At 43.0% G+C, this 24297-nt stretch overlaps 1 protein-coding gene across 3 annotated transcripts in view; it reads left to right on the plus strand.

Annotated features, from left to right (window-relative positions):
• slc8a3 (solute carrier family 8 member 3) overlaps positions 1-24297 on the plus strand; it is a 124359-nt gene that overhangs the window by 87026 nt on the left and 13036 nt on the right. The window contains exon 1 of one of the 3 annotated variants that reach the window (XM_056426042.1): positions 15674-16088. The exons of the other annotated variants lie outside the window; for them this stretch is intronic. Coding sequence (XP_056282017.1) covers positions 15953-16088 — 136 coding nt within the window. The 5' untranslated portion in view covers positions 15674-15952. Of the gene's footprint in view, positions 1-15673; positions 16089-24297 lie in introns of those variants that run through there. 3 annotated transcript variants of the gene reach the window in all.

Below are 24297 nucleotides of genomic sequence, written 5' to 3' on the forward strand. Positions count from 1 at the left end.
CATTAACGGACAATGCTTGTAGTCCACACCACCGCAATAAACACGATAACAAGAACACATTTACAAGACCCAGACACATTTATATATAACAAAACAATCAGACAGAATAACTGTGGCACTAAAACGCCTCACACTCAATAGAATCAGAAACAACCATATAATAAAAACAACAGAGACAAATGAACACAACAAGCAGCTCACTCACCAACGTCCCACACTTAAGTTAAAGTCCATCCTCCTCTCTTTGCCAACACAAAGCTCAATGAAGCTAGCGAGCTGTCTTCTTTTCCTGAAACGTCCTCCTTGAGAAAGGCTTCGAGATTAAATCCGCCACCAAGTCCGCTTCCCTTCCTTCCGCCATTAAAAGTTAAAAGCAAAAATCTTAAACTGTGGCGACTTCTTGACTTCTTGACCTCCGCTAATGCATCTCCTTCGCCTCTCCGTTGAACTGCATGCGGGCCCACTAACCAATCACAGCGCAGGTTACTCTGACGTACTTTCATGGGCTTCCAGAAGGCCAAAGGACCTAAAAAAATGCGCCCAATATGTCAAACTAGCGATATGATTGGTTGAGGATGGTGTCAATCACCGATAATGCCTCCATGTACTTCACCAGGCTGTACTTGGCCTGTTGAAGGTGTAAAGTAGTTCTGAAACTGGGCACTTCGCAAATGATGGAAAACAGGCTTCCGAACGCGCGTGAATTAAGTTATCAACATTTAATGGCTGGAAGGGTAAAACAAACATTCAAGGCTCACGATCGTGATCTTCATCGGCTCCTCCGCCCTCCTTCCGGCGTCGAGAATACCTGTGGAAGAGCCCCGATTTCTCTAATCCACGGAGTTTTATACTCAATGTCCCTGGCCCCGGGTCAAAACGTCACTTCCGGTCAAGTCGCTAAACAAGTATTTTCACAATAAGAGTCCCGTCTTGTTATTGTCCACATTAAAGTCACGTTCACAATAAAAGTCCCTTGTTATTGTAAGTCACTTCACGGAATTCAACCGGCCTCGTCAATCTATAATACTAACATACAGTCACTCTCATGCAACATACATTAATTCTTGCCATTTACATTTGCATAGAGTAAACATTACCCCTATGCTTCATAATACATTAATAACAATATCAATATTCTCCCTAATATTTTCTATTATAATATCTTTCGATATGTATTAATTTAAAACATAAGACCTCTGCAGATGTTATCAAAATAAACTATTACAACCTAACAATGGCCTGAGATGAGCTGCTCTTCTTCCATAGAGACTGTGGAGCTGACATCTGATTGGATAAAAGCTCCCGTTAAAATAAATTGGACTGGAAGCAGCGCTGCCGGATGGAAGCGCAGCAACAGAGGAAGACAATAGTGCAATAAGAAAACACAAATTAAGAAAATAAAAGTTTATTTATTTATTTCTTTTTTATTATTATTATAAAATATCTTTAACTTTGTAATTATGTTCAGGCCTTCAGAGAAGGCTTAGAAGGCCCTGACGGCCCGCCACTGACCGAATGTCTGCGCTGTATCTCGGTGTGTGTGACTTTATGAAGCTTCCCCTGCATGAGTAAGTGTGTCTTTGCGTAGAGCAGGAGGGCTTCGCATGTATCGTCAAATATTAATTATATTTTAAAGGAGCTTTATAGTTTACAATCACCAGCCACGCGAAACCCTCCAAGTAACCACTTGGAGGGTTTTCACGTGAGCCTCCACACGGACCTCTTGAAGCTCTTCAGCTTATGAATAAAGTCGTCCTTCTCCGTCGCCATGGTTCCATGAGAGCGCAGCAGCACCGCGGCGTAACTTAAGACTTCATTACATTCGCTCTCTCACCGAGGTCGCAGGCTGCATTTATCTCCATGAGTTTCTGGCACCTGCCTTTTGTGTTGCTTTTAAAAGTCATACATTTTCTGTCTGAGATGTCTTTTTTTTTTTTATCGTACTATCTCGAGTGTTCAGATGCCGAGTCGTCCCCGGCTCCTCCTGTCCGCACGACACACGCGACTCAAGGGCACTACATGTGGATAATATGAAAAGGTCAAAACGTTCCTTTTAAACGCAGAGGTCACATGTGATGCGCCTATATATGACAATGGCTGTCATTTTTTAAAAAGTATAGATTAAGTCAAACCTTAAATCCAATATGAGGACTAGAGCTGCAACAGATAGTGAATAAATATATTACCTGATTAACTCAAACATAATTAAGTATAATTAATTCTAGATTTATTTCAGCAAAAAATATTTTAATCCAAGTTGTGATTTTTTAAATTTTTTTTAAATGTTGACATTTTATAGAACAATGAACAGATTGATTTGGATTATAGCCCCTTTCACCACTCTGAAAATGAGGCCTCGGGATCCACATGTGAACAGTATGCATCACCATACGGTCGACAGCGATACGTCTGTTTGTTGATTTAACTCAGTGAGCGTCAGTGGAGTTCAGATTGCTCGCCAGATGTATCCCATGTGTAATCTTTTACCTCATTAAGATTCTTTCCATCCACATCAGATTACAATCTATGGGCTCGGTGGGGTCGAACTCACTCTCTCACCTCTGGGGAGCTCACGTCTGTTCCAGCGGCTCCAGTGCTCCATCCCGGGAGCTGGAGGAACTCTAAATGGCTGCTATTTAATCAATTAGCTACCTAATTGGGCCGAGATAAAGACCCTATTCTCTTATCGCCGGCCCACCAGTCATGACAGATGGCACTGGGGATCCCCCAGTGGATGTGCCAGTAGGTCATCGTGAAGCCGCCGACTGTTTTGGTAATCTCACTGTGAAGAAGGAGGTAGTGTGTACTGTGTGTGAAGTACACACAAGTGAAAAGCATCTTGTAGGGATTTAGTGGAACAATCGTTCATCACTAACTTCAATTTGTACTCATTTAGCCCTCCTGTTACCTTCACATTTACTAACATATTTTACCCTCGTGGTCAATTTGACCCCAGCAATTAAAACCTCCATAAAATTATTAGAATTAATATTGTTTCCCAAGTTTAAGTGTGAGGTACTTTATGTTTGTTTGTTGACTACCTAAATAGCCCTTTAAATATATTAAAAAGTTGCTATTTCTTATATGTTTGACACAGTGAAAATCAGCCTGGGGTCAAATTGACCCCAAAGAACACCGACATTAAACATTGAATGGGGTCAAATTGACCCTAAGGTAACAGGAGGGTTAAAGCAAATTCAGTTTAAATATTCTAGTAAATTGACTGAAATCGTCTTTGAGTACTATGAAAAGCGCTATAGAAATTATATGTATTATTATTAAAGTATTGAGTTGAATGTACAGCTGAGAGTTCAATCAACTGATACAATTACACGTCTAAAAGAACTCGAGCGGCCATTAGCAGACTTCCCAGCATGCATTGTTTGAGTGTAAATACTCTGAAGCAACAAGTATTCATTTTAGTTTGAAGATTTTTTAAAACAGACATGATTTAAACTTGCTGAATTAATACATAACACATAGGAGAAAAAAACAAGCATGGTTGTGTCTTTTAATAAGAATGAAAACAACCATATATGACTGAGTGTTTAGTTTATATTTTTACAACTCATGGTATAACTTCTAGTTAAATACATCTTTTGAGCAATTTAGTTTTTTTGTTAGACTTGTTGAAATTCTCTGAACATTACGTCAGCATTCAATATTCAAGAGATCACTTATGATCGTTATGATGACGATCTTCTCGCTTGACTTTGCCCCTTTTTGAAAGTTACCTTTATTGTCGAAGATTTAGCAAAACTGGGCTGATTTTATTTGGTTGGATCATTTAGAAATGGAAATAAACACTTCTGGTTTCTCTAATGTTCAGTGCGTTCAGCCTCAAAAGGGCGTACATGTAGACATGTATGGGGTGACTGTGGACTGTGGAGGTTCAATCCCCGCTCTAGTCGATGTATCCTTGAGCAAGACACTTCACCCTGAATTGCTCCCTGTAGCTGCGTCTACGGTGTATGATTGTAACAGGATTGTAAGTCGCTTTGGATAAAAGCGTCAGCTAAAATGACATCTAAAACTAGAACGGGCACTCGGTAGAGCGCAAACCTTCGCATATCACAAGATTGGGCATTGAATTATGAACATTTTGGCATTAGTTGCATGCCAATTGAATAAAAATTCACCGCGCTATTGTAAAAAGAAGATTTTGACCTTTTCATGACCTTGACCTTTGATCCGATCGATCCCAAAATCTAATCAAATGGTCCCCGGATAATAACCAATCATCCCACCAAATTTCATGCGATTCGGTTTAATACTTTTTGAGTTATGCGAGTAACACGCATACAAATAAATAAATAAATAAATACACGGCGATCAAAACATAACCTTCCGCATTTTCAATGCGAAGGTAATAATAATAACATGTAGAGGTGGTAAAGGACGACTCAACAGACAGAGAATCAGTTTGCTCAGCACCATTTCGACCTCCGTCCGTCTGGAGGACGATGTCTACTTTCACGTTTCCAGAAACTCTATCCCTCCTTTGTTGTGTTTTCATATTCTGACTCTGATTAGAAACTCAGCAGCCGTACTGTATCGAGGGGGAGGGAGAGGTTACACAACAACACCGGCATGTTAGGACACATCTGTTACCCTCAGTCCCCCCTGGGAAAGGTATGCAGAGTGAGTGTTTTCAGACACCACTGCCGTCTCCTCGAGGACCAACAGGAAGTGATGATCCGTGGAATGAATGTAATTTTAGCCGATTGTCCGACATATTTTCCGTGGGGTTTGAATTTAATTAAATTCAGTACGGGCCTCTCAAATGCATCGTTATGCAAAGGAACCTCCCACAAAGCAGTTCATCATGACCTAAACTAATGACACACCGGAGCCAGTAATCGGCCTCATACCTGCCGTTTTAACCGCCTCCCGGTGCCGGAGCGCCGCCGCGTTTCCAGAGGCTCGTCGAGCTTTGCCCTCGTTTGGAAGCGGCAGAGGATTCAGGGACGTGACCCCGGGGACCTCGCTCGGTTTGGTAGACACGCGCTCCGTGTTGGGAAGAGCAGAGGCCTTCGGATGGAGACGGCGGATTCGCTTTGAAAACTTCAGAAGATATCTGGAAAGTTCAGCAGCATCTTAAAGTAACATTATGCAACAATTGTACCTTAAAATAACAGCTTGAAAAAAAAATTGCCGCGACAATGACTTTTAATATGCCGATTTACCATCGGGGGTCTGTGGGGAAATAACTCCGCTATGTAGGATTCTGGAGCCGCCCGATCCGGGGCGGATGAACTTCCACCTGCTTTCTGGCAGTGATTACGCAATGTCATATAGTGCCAGTCCACGCTCGCAGCTCCAGTATAAAGAGCGCAAAGTCTCTTGTCATGAATTACACGTTCAATGTAAATTATGAATATGTAGCTTTTGGTGTTGTCAACAATCCATACAAATAAATAAATAAATAAATACACGAACTCCACATAACCTTCCGGCATTTTCAATGAGAAGGTAACAACGTATATAGGCTGAAAACGCGATCGGTATTTCATCTAAACTAAATGTTGTCGTTCTTTTGGTTATGTTAGCATTCATCTCCGATATCACAATGAATGAAACTATGCAGTCATATTTATGTAACATCTTTGAATATTCTTACCTTATCGGTTGACATCATTTCTTGGTTTCTGACTTTGTCTGGTCATCAATACAAGTGTATGCGAGGCTGCATCTATCGTAACTGGGTATTTACGACACTGAAGTAAACGTTAAATACCTCAAACTGAAGGGGGCGCTAAAAGGAAAAAACTACATTATGGGGCTTTAAGCTGCAGCCTAGAGTGTCCATGTTCATTTAATGCGGACCGAGGAGATATGAAACCGATCCTAATGAGCTCGGGCCGGATTGTTTTTAATGCTGAAAACACAACACACTTAATCAGAACGTTAGGTGCAAGTTTAAATTCAGTCAGAACAGAAGAACACACCATAGCATTAAGATTAAAACAAGCTGCCAGGCGGGGAAGGGAATGCCTCGTCATCGTCTCTTCATCTGTGTGTTTGTCTTTTGATCGTCGTGCTTCACATCAGTGTCAGATCTGACTTCATGAATAAACATGAGCAGCTTTAACTCACTGATTGTGAACCACACGTTACACACACACACACACACACGTCTCTGGCGTGAATGAAGCCTGGCGTTGTTTGCTTTTTTCTGAAGGCGAAATATTTGCACACACGTGCATCGATGGGAAACGCAACTTGCTTTGGCTGCAGCGCGTAAATAGTAGACTTCATATCAATCAGCATTAGTGGAAATACATACAATACAACTCACGCTGCGAGTGTTGAGAATCCCTCAAAATGACGACCGTGACATTTGAGATCAAGCTGTGTGAATATTTCTGATTCTCTTGTCCTAATTGCCGGGAATGTGTGTTGCACACCTGCCTCGTGGACTTGCGTCACTCCTGGTGTGTGTGTGTGTGTGTTGGGGGGGGGGGGGAGGGGGGGTTTGGCAGTTTGCTCCCAGTCAAAAATCTGTTCAATGTCTTCTCTGTTGTCAGCAAAGTGTCCGGGTTTGTTCACGGCTTATTTTAAAAGTGCACCGGGGGCCCCTCTTTGAATACAGATGACACAATTAAGACTGAAATCCGAGAGGGATTACCTTTATATGTCAAGAGACTTCCGAAATTAGAGTGGTGTGACACTGATACTATTCCCTGTGCAACGAAATGGATTCAAGTAAACATTATTATATATGATCGGAACATACACTACCGTTCAAAAGTTTGGGGTCACTTAGAAATGTCTTTATTTTTCAAAGAAAAGCACTGTTTTTTCAATAAAGATAACATTAATCAAAAATAAACTCTATACATTGTTAATGTGGTAAATGACTATTCTAGGTGGAAACGTCTGGTTTCTAATGAAATATCTCCAGAGGTGTATAGAGGCCCATTTCCATCAACTATCACTCCAGTGTTCTAATGGTTCATTGTGTTTGCTAATCGCCTTAGAAGACTAATATCTGATTAGAAAACCCTTGTGCAATTATGTTAGCACAGCTGAAAACAGTTATGCTGGTGATATGGAAAATAAATTACTTACTTACTTACTTATATAAGCTATACAACTGGCCTTCCTTTGAGCTTGAAGTTTGTAGAACAAAATGTATACTTCAAATATTAATCATTATTTCTAACATTGTCAATGTCTTGACTATATTTTCTATTAAATTTTCAATTCATTTGAGAAATAAAAGTGAGTTTTCATGGAAGACACGAAATTTTCTGGATGACCCCAAACTTTTGAAAGGTCATGTACGCCCCGATGGACGGTGTGTCACAGGTGACCTGCAGGGTTCAGTCAGTGTGGCTGCAGGTGTGTGTGTGTGCGTGTGTGTGTACATCTAGTGGGGAACATGTGTAAAAGTCTGCAGACAAACACTTTCACCGTCTGCTTTTCTCCCCCTCTTATCTTTCCCAGTCCAGCCAGAGCCGACATATTGCACTGGGTTTGGAATGGGTGGTGAGGGATACAGGCAGATGGGGGTTCACCTTCCCCGCCAGCCACGGCACAAATGTCACGACTCAGAGGGCCTTCGGTCGCCTCAGCACCACGGAGAAATCACACTGGCACGGATGAATAGATTTAATTCAAATGGGAGCCCGGCGCTATTCATGCATTCGCAGACCCCGACTTCATTAGAGCTCCGCTTCTTTCTGGGGTCACGGGGAGGAATGTCAGAGGCTGGGTGGGTGTGACATGATAATGAAGGTTATTGCACTTTCAACATGACTGGACTTCCTTTGGTTGAAGAAAAGAAGGGGGAAAAAAGCCATTTAAAAGTTGGGAAGTTGAGTTATTAAAGTTGTAATCCTTCACATTTCGGTCCTGGTGGATTAGGCGTAACATGTGTGGTGATCTGTGACCCCGGCATGTCTTTTACAGTGCAGCCAGACTAACTCCATCCTTTTGAATCAAGGTGTCAGTCAATAATTGGCCCTTCTCCGTCAACTGTGTCCTGCTAACGAGTGGTTTCCCTCAGCAGTCGGTCAGCTCGATGAGGATTCATCACTCCCTCCCAGACTCAAATCTGATTGGCTCAGGAGAACTGTTGAAAATGACTTTCTCTGTTGGCGGACGCATTCACGACGAACGAATGCAGTCGGTCGCCGATACGTTGTGTCGTCTGAAGCTCCTTCACAATAAAGGTCAGGTTTTTGTAGCATTAGAAATAAATTAATTCAGCTGTTGTGATGTAACGAAAAGTGCACTTTAACCCTCCTGTTACCTTTCGGGTCAATTTGACCCCATTCAATGTTTAATGTCGGTGTTCTTTGGGGTCAATTTGACCCCAGGCTGTTTTTCACTGTGTCAAACATATAAGAAATATCAACTTTTTTATGTATTTAAAGGGCTATTTAGGTAGTCAACAAAGACACATAAAGTACCTGACACCTAAACTTGGGAAACAATATAAATTCTAATAATTTTCTGGAGGTTTTAATTGCTGGGGTCAAATTTATTTATATATATTATATATTTATTTATTTATATTTTTTTCTATTTAAAATATGTTAGTAAATGTGAAGGTAACAGGAGGGTTAAGATGCATGTCTGACGTGTAAAGCTTTCCTGCATCCCTATTTACATTAAATGGCCATTGCAGAAAGAATATCCATAACAATACAAATAAATTCAGATGACTTAAAACCTCAACCATATTATGTGTGTTGCGTGGGCACCAATAGTTTTGAAAAGAATAGCTCCATAATATCAAGACATACAGGATGCTTCTCCACCCTTTGCTCGCGCGGAGCTTCCTGTCAGAGACGCATCGTACCAACATGCAATTAAATGGTCATTCAGTGACGCGGCGTTATTGTGCGCAGCAGTGCGCGAGGGGCCCCTTTAATTATCCCTGATTGTGATTATAACGTCGTCCCGCATCTTTATCTTTATTTGCATTGTTTGCCCAACTTTCCGTGGTATACTTACAGCCCCGCCCCCTGAGGCCGGAGGTCAGCGCCGACTTCTTCTCGCCGCACGGTGTTCTGCGGAGGGCGTGAGACGGCGTGCGGGTGATTTACTGCGTCTGTCGTCTTTCTCCAAGGACGGAGCCCGAAGGCCGTCTCTGCCGCTGCATTCTTATCCACATCCCGCTGGTGTCGTCGGCTGATAGGAGGGTCGGAGGGCACGGGGAACGGCATTCGAACGCCGGCCGTATTGTTATCAAATTAGATTCGTCCCTCGGCTGCAAATCGTAGCGATGCTGCTTTTAAACAAATACGTTTCAGTCAATTCCGCCGCTTTCTGTCCCAGATCGGGGTCACGGTTGAAGGACGTGACCGCGGAGTCGCCGATTGTTGTCTACTGGCCGGTTACCATGGACGCCGCGCTCTCGTCGGGGGGCTTAAGTGTATTGGGTTTGAATCGAACTGTTGAATTTGGAGCCGGGAGAGGGAAAGCGAGGGGGGGGGGGGGGAGGCGGGCGGCTGAGGGAGGACGGAGCGACAGAAATAGAGTACAGAAAATTTTAAAAAAGAAAGTAAAAAGATGGAGAGGTGGAGAGAGACAGACACAGTCAACCAAAGAGACAATAAGCCACAGATATCGGAGAGGAGGGAGATGGTGGTGGTGGTGGTGGTGTTGGGGGGGGGGGGCGCTCTGAAAAGCCCTCACCATCTGTGACGAGGAGCTGGAAGAGCAGTAATTGTCCCTGAGAGGTGTGTGGGCTGTTTCTCAGCGCGGAGATGTGGATGAGCCGCAGTGTCAAGAATGTCTTCACGCGCGGTTGAGGGCCAGGACGGGCGCCAACCTTCCGATGCGGTCGCTCATTAATGTCGAATGACGGTAATGACCTTCTCAAACCCCCCCCCCCCCCCAGAATAGATTGTTGCCGGGCGCCTCGGATGTGTGAATGGGAGTGTTTGCGGTTGTTCGTCTCTGTTGCTGCGAACAGCCGTGGATGGAGAGCCGAACGGGGGAGACCTCCGTCTGATGTGACCGGTAACATTTCTTGTTGGAAGCTCAGTTAAAATCAGGGCTCTCAAGTGTCACGCATTGAACGTGACACTCACGCATTTCGGTCTTACGTCACGCACTCCCGTCACACATCGTATTTCTCACGCTGAAAAAAACTCTCTGCTATTTAATGTTTTAATGTGCATGGCCTTCAACATGAGCTGGCCGCGCCGCCCTCACCGTGGAGGAATCAAGCGCTCCCCTGGAGTTCTGCTGTGAGGAGCCACTTATCAGCCAATCAGAAAAAAAGAAATGGGCTACACAATAGCCAATCAAAAAAAAAACGTATCTGTTGTATCTGGGTAAGATTTAATCCAGCAACCAATGAAAATAAAGCATCCTGGAATTGCGCGCGACTGACTGATATCCGAAAATTTCTTTCTGCGGAGGGGGGGGGGGGGGGGGGAGTGCTGATGGAAATCTCACTCTTGCCTGTCTTCAAAACTTGAGAGCCCTGGTTAAAATGAGCGATGACCTCATTGCATTTCATTACACGAGTTACACTGTTTTCCATAAAAAGCCTAATTTCCCACAAATCCTTTGTCCTTGGATCCACGAATCCAGTGAAGGTCTCCGCCACTAACAATGCAACTCATGTATCGAGAGGTGTTACTGAATGTAAACCCAACCGACATGAAAACCGTGAAGCTTCTCGACAGCCGCAGAGCTGTTTTTATGTACGTCGGCGGCCATTTTCTTCATCCGCAGACCGAATACCGTACATGTAGAACTATCGTTCCCATCAGCCTCAGCTGGACTTTGCAGGGCTCTCAAGTTTTGAAGACAGGCAAGAGTGACATTTCCATCGGTGCTCAGTGTTGCCAGATTGGAGATGGTGAAGTATCGTACCAAAGGCTCAAAATGATCGTATTTGGAGGATAATTATCGTGTATCTGGCAACCCTGAGATCGGTCGACCAATGACTGTTCTCTATACCGTCGGAGCTCACGCAAGAAGGTGGAACGTAAGGGAGATACCATTCCCAAACTTGTAAGGGGTAAATACTAGTTTGTGAAAGACCCAGAGAAACACAAATATCCGACGAAACAAAATCCCAGACGTTTTTTGGAATCCCTGCCTGACGCATTTTTTAGGTCTCAAAAAGAGGACGTCTGGTCAGCCGAGGTAAACATGTGAAGCATCAGCCCTGCTCAGTGGGACCATGTGGGTGGACATGCTGGTGGTAGCGTGGCGCTCTGGTTGGGTGTGTCGCTCCTGTGGAGGAGGGGCGGAGGGCTTTTGTCTGTGCCAGCCGCTTGTTGTCTCATAATCCGTCCAAATGACAGCACTAAGTGGGTAAAGATGAATAAATGAATGAATTGCCCTCTGTATCCTTTTTTTTTTTTTAGAGAACAGTCACATGAAGGTCACTGTTCAATATTTCCAGAGTAAAACGCAGATGCTTAAAAGACTTGAAAGTGGTTATGATCGTGTCAACAAAAGACTTTTGTTGCTTAATCATTTGTTTTAACCCTCCTGTTACCTTTAGGGTCCATTTGACCCCATTCAATGTTTAACGTCGGTGTTCTTTCGGGTCAATTTGACCCCAGGCTGTTTTTCACTGTGTCAAACATATAAGAAATATCAACTTTTTTATTTATTTAAAGGGCTATTTAGGTAGTCAACAAATAAACATAAAGTACCTTGCACTTAAACTTGGAAAACAATATTAATTCTAATAATTTTCTGGAGGTTTTAATTGCTGGGGTCAAATTGACCCCAAGGGTAAAATATGTCAGTAAATATAAAGGTAACAGGAGGGTTAAACATTGAATGGGGTCAAATTGACCCTAAGGCAACAGAAGGGTTAATTGTGTGTTAACTCTGGAGGATGTCCCATTCAGGAACAAGATTCTTTAAATACACATGATAGAATATTCATACGTAGGCGGTCTCATACCCCCGAGGGCAAGACATGAAAGTTTTCACAAACAAAAAAGAAAAGTTACTTCCACTGCTGCTCTCTGTGTGGATAATATTGCTGAAGTTATTAAGGTTGTCGTATATATGATAAGTGGATATCGAGGGCTCCGGAAGGATCCTTGGGGGCTTTGCCAGTGAGTCGGCCCTCGGCCGAGAACGGCCGTTAATCAGGGCTCAGGGTTACGCCGGCGATGTCGGCACGGTGGCCGACGACCTCCGTGAACTCGGCACAGCCCGAGTGTTTACTTGCGAGTCTGTGTGTGTAGCACCCTGTTTCCCCTGTGTTCCGTGTCTCCTATGTCTCCTCTGTGTCTTCTCTGTCTTGATTGTTTAATTCCCTGCACCTGCCCTCAGCCACTCTTGTCTCGTTAGTGTCTGATGTCGTACACCTGTGTTTCCCCCCCTATATATTGTGTCAGTCTTCCCCTTGTCTCCTGTTGGATCGTCGTCTCTAGTTCCGTGTCCTTTTCCCGTCGTCCTGTCCGTGTTCCTGGTTCTGCCTGTTGACCCTGCCTGCCCCGTTTGGACCTTGTGTTTTTGTAAACTGTTTTGCCTCATTAAAGAGTGCTTTTTATTTTTATTTATATTGCGTCCAGCTTGTCACTCTGCGCCTGAGCCTCACCCCGTCACAAGAACCTGACAGTGTGTGTCTGTATGTCAGAAAACTGTAAGACAAATGGAAGAAAAAGCTGCAACAATAAGGACTTTATTGTAATGCAATTCAAATGCAGTTAATTTATTTCTGTAGGCATTGGAAAAAAAAGTAGTGGAAGTCTAATAAGTGCGCTTTATATATTGACTGAGAAAGCTGAGCTCCTGCACTGAGCCGAGTGCCTACATGTACCAGAATGCATTGCACACGAGCTTCAGCCAGCCACACCATGCTGCTAATGTGGCCAATAGATACAGGTACGTACAGTCCATCACATCCTCTGCCCTCACATGTTGGGATCCCATTTTTCAAAGTTGTGATTGTATACGCAATCAAGTAAAGAGAAGCAGGAAGTTATGTTTTCGTGGCGGCATCGAGAGCTTTTATACTCCACGACATGCGAAAGAAAAGAGCACCTGTAGTTCCTTCTCGCAGAATGCAGAGAGCAGGAAGAACTACAGGTGTGAAAGCTGCAAACCTCAGCTCCCTTTTTCAGCGATTTAAATGATTCATTCAGTCGAATACATTTAACACTGATTGGACGTCCACATATATCATAATAATAAGAACTTTATTTATATAGCACCTTTAAAAACAATATTTACAAAGTGCTCCACAGAGAGGCAAAACAAATGGAATAACAAGAAACCAATATTACATTTAAAAATATATATTAAAATAAAATTTACAAAATAATTAATTAATTAAAAATAATAATCAGGTTGCGTAAAGGAGCCAATGCATTTAAATACACGTTTTAAATATGTTTGAATGTATTCATATTTCAGAGATCGATGTGACGCTGTGAAACGGTGGAAATGATGTAATGAAAGTCAGCATGTGGTCAATTAAAGGGGCAATCAAGAGAATTAAGATGTTGATCTAGAATAATGCCTCATATTATATTAACCGCTCACGTCTTTTGAATGAAAAGTCTCAATCTGCAAACTAACACCTGCCGTCTTTCGGGTTAGTTCTTGGTTTCTTTCTGCTCCAAAGTGTTTGTGTGTGACACCTCTCACCATGCTGGTGAGTAAGCAGTGGACTTGTGAACCGTCTAAATACGTGCCTTTATTTAGTTTGTGTGCATTCACCGAGTGTGTGTGTTTGTGTGTACGGCTTGGTCTGATGACATTATCGGGGTTGGTAATCTGGGATGTAATTGCCTGCTGCTGACACGGCAGCGAGGCTGATATGGCTGCAGAATAAACAGACTGTCAACAAGTAGTGGGAGCTCGTCGCCACTCGATTCGCACGGCACAGCGTGACATCCCGACTGGACCAAGGAGAGAGAGATGCATGAAAACAGCAGAGGAAGATGGAGGCAGAGAGAAGAGGGGAGTGACGCTTGTGAAAGAGAAAGAGAGAGAGTGAGATGTTGGGAGAAAGGCGACAAGGGGCGGTGGAGAGGTCTAGAAATGTGTGCTGTTGGGAAGTTTCCCTCAAGTTGTCAAAATATAATCATTTCACCAACGGCTGCTAAAAATGTATCGTTTCGTTACTCTGGTCTGTCGGTCAAATCGCAGCCCGGTAAACCCGATCACATTGAAACAAGAGCAAGTTAGCAATAACCGCAACTGCGTACGCGCATGCGCCATGTTCATGCCTCCACACGCTCGTGCATTCACGACCCCACGGCCGCTCCACCTCCGTGCCACATGTAAGCCTCCGAGGGCAGAAACGGTGGCCGTCTAAAGGTGGGGACATCTTTAGTGGACGGACCAACCGACAGAGCGAGGTTGAGATAAAACAACAAACAAATTGAATTCTTTTCTGTTAGTTTATTGCGTCGAGAGACGAGAGTTTATCGTGCCCGCCAGGCAGGACGGAGCAAGTGACACTTTTTGTTGTGGTTGTTGTGGTTGTTGTGGTTGTTGTTATTGTGTATCATGAATGAGCTGATAAATGAGTCAATCACCAAGTCAAGCAAAGATGATGAACTTTCTAAAATGTTCAAATGTGTCAGTAATTGATTTGGGAATATCTCGTCTGAGCCATTGCAGTTCAACCATTTGGATAATTTATTATTTATGTGATTTGCAAAGCAAAAATACACAAACAAAGTCTCTGTTTTATATAATTGTATAATGAATATATGTGAGTTTGAGACTGTACTGTGTTTACATGTTCTTCGTGTTTTTGTTGCTATTTTCTGAAATGTGATAACTAATTAATTCATCTAATAATCATCAGATAAATAATCAGCAGATTAATGTAAATAAGTTTCAATTGCAGTGTTAGCTGACCAGAAGGTAACTTGGAATTAATTCTTTTGGCACAATTTGAGGACAATTAATGCTATAAAACAGAAGGAAAACAGTAAAGCTTCAGGTATTGTTCTATGCTGATACTTTGCGGCATTGTATACCTGTTATTAATAGTTTGAAAGCAGATACATGAGAGGGGGATATATATATATATATATATATATATATACACTACCGTTCAAAAGTTTGGGGTCATCCAGACAATTTCGTGTCTTCCATGAAAACTCACTTTTATTTATCAAATGAATTGAAAATTGAATAGAAAATATAGTCAAGACATTGACAAGGTTAGAAATAATGATTAATATTTGAAGTATTAATTTTGTTCTTCAAGCTCAAAGGAAGGCCAGTTATAGCTTATATCACCAGCATAACTATTTTCAGCTGTGCTAACATAATTGCACAAGGGTTTTCTAATCAGATATTAGTCTTCTAAGGCGATTAGCAAACACAATGTACCATTAGAACACTGGAGTGATAGTTGATGGAAATGGGCCTCTATACACCTCTGGAGATATTTCATTAGAAACCAGACGTTTCCACCTAGAATAGTCATTTACCACATTAACAATGTATAGTGTGTATTTTTGATTACGGTTATCTTTATTGAAAAAACAGTGCTTTTCTTTGAAAAATAAAGACATTTCTAAGTGACCCCAAACTTTTGAACGGTAGTGTATATATATATAGATATATATATAAATATATACATATATATATATATATATAGATAGATATATATATATGCATTAGGAAATGAAACCGCAAACCACACAAAATATAGGAATGAGTGGAGAATATACGTGAGAGATAGCGGCGCGCAGAGACAGGGCGAGATAAAAGAGACGAGACAGAGGCTGGGAAAGGATAAAGGGAGAGATTCAGAGTGAAAGTCTGTGGAGGGAGAACCACCAGGGACTCAGGCAGGAACAGCGAGACTCTGGTTAATGTGAGAACTGTCCCATGTGAAATGAAGCAAATGGGCCGATGAGGAGCGTCTCTTGTCCGCCCAGAGGCCACCTGTGTCGATGCAGATTAAACCACATGTGGAACCTGATGGTGAAATGATTTGTTTTGGTCCTTCTTCGTTAAAAAAAAGTAACAAGTTATTTTGGGAACTATGCGTAATTATTTTCTTCCAGAGACATTGATGAGAAGATCAATAACACTGTCACGTCTGCACTGTAAAAGTGGAACTACAGGCAGCATCCAAAGACCGAAATTGGGGGAAACGGCCAGCGTGGCTTCTTCCAAAGGTAACAAAACGTATGCATTTCACTATGTTACATCTTGTTTGTTTAATCCGGGATTAAAAAGTGGTTTTTCACAGGGGGTTTGTGTCGGGGGGGGGTTGTCCAGCGCAGGGTCACTGTTGCGCTCTGTTTCCCTGTTTTCAGTGTGTGTGCCATGCAAAGCTCACTGACTCTAGTTTAATAGATAGCGGAGAGACATCACAGCGGTGCAAATATTTCCATTGGACTCACAGCAGAGCAGAGAGTTAGTATTCACGAAAAAAATAGAGATGCACCATTCGTATTAGAGTAAAAAGTCGAATTTTTAAAGGCACTTTAATGAGAATACAAAAGGCTGGGAGGCATCAAGCTGTAGGGAATCCCATCCTGCTTTGTGATTTCAAGCAAAACTCAACTTGCACTCACTCACAATACATACAAATAAAGTGTTGTGACTGGTAGAAGCTGCCAATTTTCTTGGCAATGATCTCATTTGTTTACAGTAATCACCCTAATATCTCCAGATGAACGTCTCAGAGATTTATCGATGTCAAAGCGCGACACGTAGCGACTTTAATTAGCCCGGCAAGATTAAAAACATGACTTTTCATCCGTGAAAGGCGTCCGTCAGAACGCTCGAGTGAAATCATCCAGCATTCAGTTAAATTATCAGTTCATTCAGTCTAGCGGCGCCGCCTCAGAAGATGAAGTACGGCGTGTACTTAGCATTTTGACTCCTTCCGATTCCGTGCCGTCAGAAACACGGAGAGAGCGTAACAAGATGATGGATGCGTTACACAGCCTGCATATTGAAAGATAATAAAGGCAGCCGAAGCATTTGTCTTTGTCATCTCGTTTCTCTCCGCCAATGTGTGTGTGTGTGTGTGTGTGTGTTTGGTGCGAGTTGAGTCACGGTGCAGGCCGGCGACGCCTGAGCCGTTATTATTTAACGCATCACTCTGAGCTGCAGGAAACACTCTGATTGGAAAGCAGTCTGGCTGCCAATATGTCGCTCGGTGGATGTACAGTCGGGTATAAATATCCTCATACGTGCATTTGTGTGCGCACGCACCTTTATGGAGAGTGACGGCTGATCAGAAGAGTAGATTATGTATTCGTAATGAAGCTCCACGATTGGACGGTTGTAGAGAACAGAGAGACGTCAGTCGTACGTATATGTCATCTATTCAGTTCTTTTCTTCCGTTTCCTCGTTTCCTATGTCTACAAGTCGTTTCATCCCCCTAACCATCCATCTGTCCATCCCTTCATCAATCTATCCTCCAACCTGTCGATCCTATAGCCACATCTTGATGTTGATCTGCACTTCACACGTTTCATTTATTTACACTACACACATACACACACATTTCATTTTCATTTACACTACACACATACACACACTTTGCATTTTGCACTCTGTCTATATTTAATATTTTTATATTTAATTTAATTTTACACTGCAGTCATTAGTATTGTATTGTGTATGCATATATGTTGTATATATATATATACATATATATTTTATTTTATATTTTACTTTGTATACTTTGCACAGTCATTGTATTATATTTGTTTGTGTGTGTGTATATATATATATACATATATGTTTCATTTTATATACATATATATACTTCATTTTATATTTTACTTGTATACATCTATATCTTTCATCCCTGTTTTTTATATTTTATATTTTATATTTTATTCTCGTGTGTTTAGTTTATTGGTGCTGCTACTGTGACGACAAATTTCCCCTTGGGGATTAATAAAGTATATATCTATCTATATCTATCTATCTCTTTTTTTTCACCCAACGCCTCGAGTTCGGCAGTCTGGCCGTCGCCATCTTGGCTTCTTGCATTCCCTGCTTCGTCGTGTATTTGACTCCCAACAGACCGTCGTTTATAAACGAACGTCTCGCTGTGCTGAGGGAGACTTGGAACTAGCAATCGGGAACATAAACGTATGTCTCCGATGTTTACTGAGCTAATAAATCAAGTGAGACGCAGAGTTGTTTTCTCATCGGCTTCCATACAATCAGACTTCTTTTGGGTTCTGGCTCAGGTGGGAGATCATGTTGCAGGTTCTCCTGGCAGCATGTAAGGTTCCTTCAGTCCTTCAGTCCTTCAGTCCTTTAGTCCTTCAGTCCTTCAGTCCTTCAGTCCTTCAGTCCTTCAGTCCTTCAGTCCTTTAGTCCTTCAGTCCTTCAGTCCTTTAGTCCTTCAGTCCTTCAGTCCTTCAGTCCTTCAGTCCTTCAGTCCTTCAGTCCTTTAGTCCTACAGTCCTTCAGTCCTTTAGTCCTTCAGTCCTTCAGTCCTTCAGTCCTTTAGTCCTTTAGTCCTTCAGTCCTTTAGTCCTTTAGTCCTTCAGTCCTTTAGTCCTTCCATCCTTTAGTCCTTTAGTCCTTCAGTCCTTCAGTCCTTTAGTCCTTCAGTCCTTCAGTCCTTCAGTCCTTTAGTCCTTTAGTCCTTCAGTCCTTTAGTCCTTCAGTCCTTTAGTCCTTCATTCCTTCAGTCCTTCAGTCCTTTAGTCCTTTAGTCCTTTAGTCCTTCAGTCCTTTAGTCCTTCATTCCTTCAGTCCTTCAGTCCTTTAGTCCTTCAGTCCTTCAGTCCTTTAGTCCTTCAGTCCTTTAGTCCTTTAGTCCTTCAGTCCTTTAGTCCTTCAGTCCTTCAGTCCTTCAGTCCTTTAGTCCTTCAGTCCTTTAGTCCTTCAGTCCTTCAGTCCTTTAGTCCTTCAGTCCTTTAGTCCTTTAGTCCTTCAGTCCTTCAGTCCTTTAGTCCTTCAGTCCTTCAGTCCTTCAGTCCTTCAGTCCTTTAGTCCTTCCGTCCTTTAGTCCTTCAGTCCTTCAGTCCTTCAGTCCTTCAGTCCTTTAGTCCTTTAGTCCTTTAGTCCTTCAGTCCTTTAGCGAGACACTGAACCAAAACGTCCACACGCTTTGAAATAAAAGTGCTAACTAGAACCGTACAGGGTTCTTCGGCCTGTCCTAGTAGGAGATCCCTATTCCTGGTAGAACCTGTCTCATAAAGGTTCCACCTGGGGTTCTACCAATAACCCAACATATAAGGTTAAACACAGAACCATCCGTGAAAGGTTCCCCCAGAACCTTCTCTGGAGGTTCTATCCAGAAACCTTCCACCTTCTAAGGTGGCTTCAGAGAACCTTTCTGTTCCCTTTCATATTTCCATAAAATGCTCCTTTTAACACCTACGCTTTCAACAATCCTTCAGAAAACTACTTTGGATCAAATGGATGCCGTAGTCTGACAACGCTTTCTCACAAAGGGGTTTCTTGGTTCTGGGTAGAACCCCAGCCCCTCAGGAAGAACCCTTTTAGAACCCTTGTCTCTTGTCCAGAGCTCTCCATCAGACTCCATTCCTCCTGAACTCAGATTCCTTTCTCACCTCATGACTTTGTTTCTCCATCACCTTCGATTCATCCTCTCCTTCCTCCACCCGTATCTGCATCCTCCCATCTCTCAATGAATCATCCATGCATGTTGCTCCTCTTCTTCCCCCCTTCGATCTATTTACCATCGCTCCACTCTTCATGCCTCCACATACCACGCCGTCTTTAATGTTCTTCCTATATTCTTGTTCCTCCGTAACTTCTTCTGCCCTCGTGTTTCTGACATCACTCCATTCCTCTCTCGATCCATAAATCCATTCACATTTCATCATTTATAATTTATAATTTGCCCTCCTTCCTCTCCATTCCTCCTCTCCTTTCTCCGCCAACCCCTCCATCAGCCCGTTGCTCCATCAATAAATCCATTCTTCAATTTATCCATTCACCTTTCCCGCATCAAGAGGATTCTCCATTCTTCTGCCCCTCTCACACCCATCCCTCCATCTTTCCATCAATTTCTCCTTTCAAATGTCATTCATTAATCCCTGCATCTCTGTCCTACCTTTCATCCTCACATCTACCATTCTTTTCATCCCTCTTTCCCTTTTTTCCAATCTCATCCTTTCATACCCCTTCCATCTTCCTCCTCTCCTTCCTCCACCAATCCCTCCATCCCCAGTCTACCATCGCCTCCATGAATCCATTAAGCCAACTCCTCATTCCTTCCTTCCTGCATCACACCCTATATCCTCCCTTCTTCCATACCTCCGTCCTCGCATCACGTATACATGCAGCTCCGGGCGCACCTCCAAACCACAATAGCCCAGATAAGTCTAATGGTGATTCTGTCTTAACGAGCTAAGGGGGAGAGGAGGGGAGAGGATGGGAGAGGAGAGGAGAGGAGAGGATGGGGGAGGGGAGAGGAGAGGAGGGGAGAGGAGGGGAGAGGAGAGGAGGGGAGGGGAGAGGGGGTGAGGTGAGAGGAGGTGAGAGGAGAGGAGAGGAGAGGAGAGGAGAGGAGGAGAGGAGAGGAGAGGAGAGGAGAGGAGGAGGGAGAGGAGAGGAGAGGAGGAGAGGAGAGGAGGGGAGAGGAGAGGAGAGGAGAGTAGAGGAGAGGAGGCGTACGTGAGCGTCTGTAGTGACGTTGGGCCTCTGAGGCCGGCTGTGTGTCAGAGCCAAAAAAGGACTCGCTCTTTTGTAACGAGACAGATGTGATTTGGCCGAGCGCGCTGGAGAACATGCTGATGATGACAACGATTAAACACAGACACCGCACCATACCCCTCCATACACACACACACACACACACACACACATACGCAACAACACGGTCCTCCACCCCTCCAATTACATCCCTTTGGTTAATCTTCCCTATCGCAATTGCGCTGCTGGCAGAATGACAACCTTCTGGGTTGTGAGCGTCATCGGTGTTACGAGCCTGCTTCTGGAGCACCTCCTGTTTGTGTGTTTCTTTATCAGCATCTCACGTGTTCTTTGTGTGTGTGTGTGTAGGTGTGTGTGTGTGTCTTTATGTATTTGCCCGTGTGCACCTGTGTGTGCTGTCTGTTGTTTCTCTGTCGAGCTGAAACGATGATTTTATTAATCGTTGAGCGATTTGAATCCACTTCAGGATTAAAGGCGCCCCGTGGAGTTTACGTTCCACATCGAGTCCCCTCGAGGCGTCACCAACGCGTGTTTCCTTTCTCGATCGTTTTCGCAAAGACTGACTTTCAGAGGCACACTGCTCCATTTCTCAGAGCTTGCAACGCTGCATTCAGCTGCATTTGGGCGTAGATGGCAGGATATCTATACGCGCTTCTGTGGTTTGAGTTTATCTGCTCGTGTTCGGGTATTTATCTGAATGTGTGTGTGTGTTTGTGTTTGCCGCTCCCTCGCCGGCCTTTACGAAATGACACACCGTTATCACCGACTGGGGTACGGCCACTCGGCCTCGCCACAGCTGGGGGTTTTCCCGCCACGCTTGGCTCCGGATCAGCACGGCTCGGCTAGTGCTAATGATAATGGAGCAAGACGCCCACGGCAATTTAATGCACTGAGCTCCTTACGATGATTAACTGCGGACCGCATCGGGTTCAGGAAGTTGATAAGCGGCCTCCGAACACAAAGAGGTCCATTAGCCCAGCGGTCCCCAACCTTTTTTGAGCCACGGACCGGTTCCGTGTCAGAAATTATTTTCACGGACCGGCAATATAAATGATGTAATAAATATGACGTCATACAATTATACGAAGGGCATAAAGTGCCAAAACTACAACTCATGACGCCGAATTAGTGTGAGCCGTGTCCTTGTTTACCTGCAACGAGCCGCTGATGGAGACGGCGACACAGACGTGTGTTTGGTCCGCTGCTCCTAACCGAGTTCTGGTCGCTGTCATTAGAACAGGCAGAGATGTTGTGTGAAATGTCCCTTAAGGCCACCGTCATTTGCATCTCGAACACATGTTCTTCTAGCTCGGACGGCTCGATTCACCGGGTGGGTTTGTTTACAAATGGGTTGCAGGTCTATTCTTTTGCAGTCGGGTCTTCTGTGGTTGGAGTACCACTCAAACTCTTTTAAAAGCCTCTTCCACCCGGTCAACGTCTGAAACATGTAGAATATTCCGCTGTTCACTCGCCCACACAGCAGCGACTTTATCGGCCAACTTGAAAACAGTTGTCATTTCCCTGAAGTGACAGAATTCATTGAGCAGGTTGAATATGTTTTAAGATTCTTTGTCACTGAAATGTGCCGCCAGCAGAGGGTTCGGCGCCTGCAGCGATAAACACGAACTTTAAGACTCCTGAACGCGGCTCAGACGTACACACGGGTATCCGGTCCTTTTTCAAAATAATAGATTTTTCCGACTGATTTTTTTATTTAAAATTACAACTTTTTTTATCCGCTTTTTTTCCGCGGCCCGGTTCCAACCAAGCCGTGGACCGGTACCGGGCCGCGGCCCGGGGGTTGGGGACCCCTGCATTAGCCGGTTGAGAGAGGTTTCGGAAGGAGTCATGGAGGAAGTGGACAGCTTCACTGTGTCCCTTGAAAGCCTCTCATCCCTTCAAGAGTGTGTACACGTGTCCTGATGTTGTGGACGTAGGGAGAAACAACGATGATGATGATGATGATGAAGATGTCGAAAGGAAGCGTTGTCAATGTGAATCTCCGGAGGCTTTCTCCTCTCTCTTCATCCACTTCTGACGTACCCCGTCATGTAATTTTCTGCCTGGCTGGATGACTTGTTGATCCTCCTTTTTGCTCTTACTCATATCGTTTAGTCACGCTTGACACTTTGCCGAAAGGCGCCGTGTCACTGATCCGCTCTGCGACTGCACGGCACGCAGATGAGCAACGAAGACCGAGTTGTGATCGAAATGCACCGAGACAAATTTGTAATTTGTGAAATTACAGATATGCTAGAGAGGTTCATGTCGCAGGGGCTGCGTGGTTGTCCCGAGCGTCCGCACGAGGCACCCTCGTCATCATCGGCATAGTCGTTGTACATCGTGTGGATGCTCGTGGTCGGTTGAAGCTGATGTGTGTTATTTGTGTAGCTCATTATCATGTGTCATGTCTTCATTGGCTTCTCATCTCTACGATGACACAATGAGAAATAAAGAAAGAAATAAGAAAGAATGGACTTTTAAAAGGTCCAATAATAATCTTGCAAGTCTGATATCAGAAATAGGATCAAACTGATAATAATTGGAGGATGGTTGAATAAACCACAGCATGAAATCTTAGAAGACAGTCCGTTCCTAAATATGAGTATATCGAAAGTTATTATTCATATGAAGCCAGACCTCTTTTAGATGAATTTCTCTTGTAGTATTTATTCGTTCCCATTAGCTGCTCCAATGTCCACAATGTTCTGCGTGTCCCGTTCTTAAGCGATGTCGTGTAAGATTTGATCTTGCGTTGCATCATGTTCTTTTGTTATTTATATATTTGAGAAATTTATCCAGAGAAAAAGGATTACAGAGTGTGACATAATATAAAGTCCAAGGGAGATGAGTCGAGTGTGCGAGTGTGTGAACGTGTTTAACTTTTCTTCCCACTGCAAAGAGACTAAATACATTCAATTAAATCGTGTCATCCTCAACCCTGCCATATATATATATTTATATATATATATATGTACGTGTGTATATGTGAATATATGTATATATATATATATGTGTATATATATGTGTGGGCATATGTGAATATTATATATATATATAAATATATATATATATATATATATATATATTCATATATATATATATGAATATATATATGTGTGTATATATATATATATATGTGTGGGCATATGTGAATATTATATATATATATATGTGTGTGTATGTGTGTATATTTCGGTGTTTGTAAAGAGGAATAAGATATGTGTTGGGCATGCAGACAAATCTTCAATTTAAGTTCAACTAAAATATTTCATATTTTGAAAGCAGGAACCGGAAAACAAAATGTAAATGTTTGTTCACTAATTCTCGTCAGATTAATTCATCTTCTAAATCTCTCCAATCGTTTCAATTATTCATTTTTCAATTTGGAAATGCCATGGAGTGTGTTAAGCTAATTTATAATAAATGTGTAAAATTAATCTACTTGAGTTATTTAAAGACATCTAAGTAAGGTGATCCACTTTGTTTAAATTATGGATTTATTGCTTCCGACATTTAGGGTTAAATTTATTCAAAAGCAAGCATTATGTCTTTTATGTTTTTATATTATGATACGGATGCAATGTGTGGGAGTTCAACGTTATATATTAGTATTGATAAAAGGCCAAGTTCTGACAAATGCATGTATCGGGCCGACACTATTTCATGCTGAGCTGGTTAAATTCGGGTTAATGCGGGTGTCATCAGAGAGCAGCTGGGAG

The sequence above is a fragment of the Pseudoliparis swirei genome, chromosome 11 (assembly GCF_029220125.1).
Source record: "Pseudoliparis swirei isolate HS2019 ecotype Mariana Trench chromosome 11, NWPU_hadal_v1, whole genome shotgun sequence".
Lineage (NCBI taxonomy): Eukaryota > Metazoa > Chordata > Actinopteri > Perciformes > Liparidae > Pseudoliparis > Pseudoliparis swirei.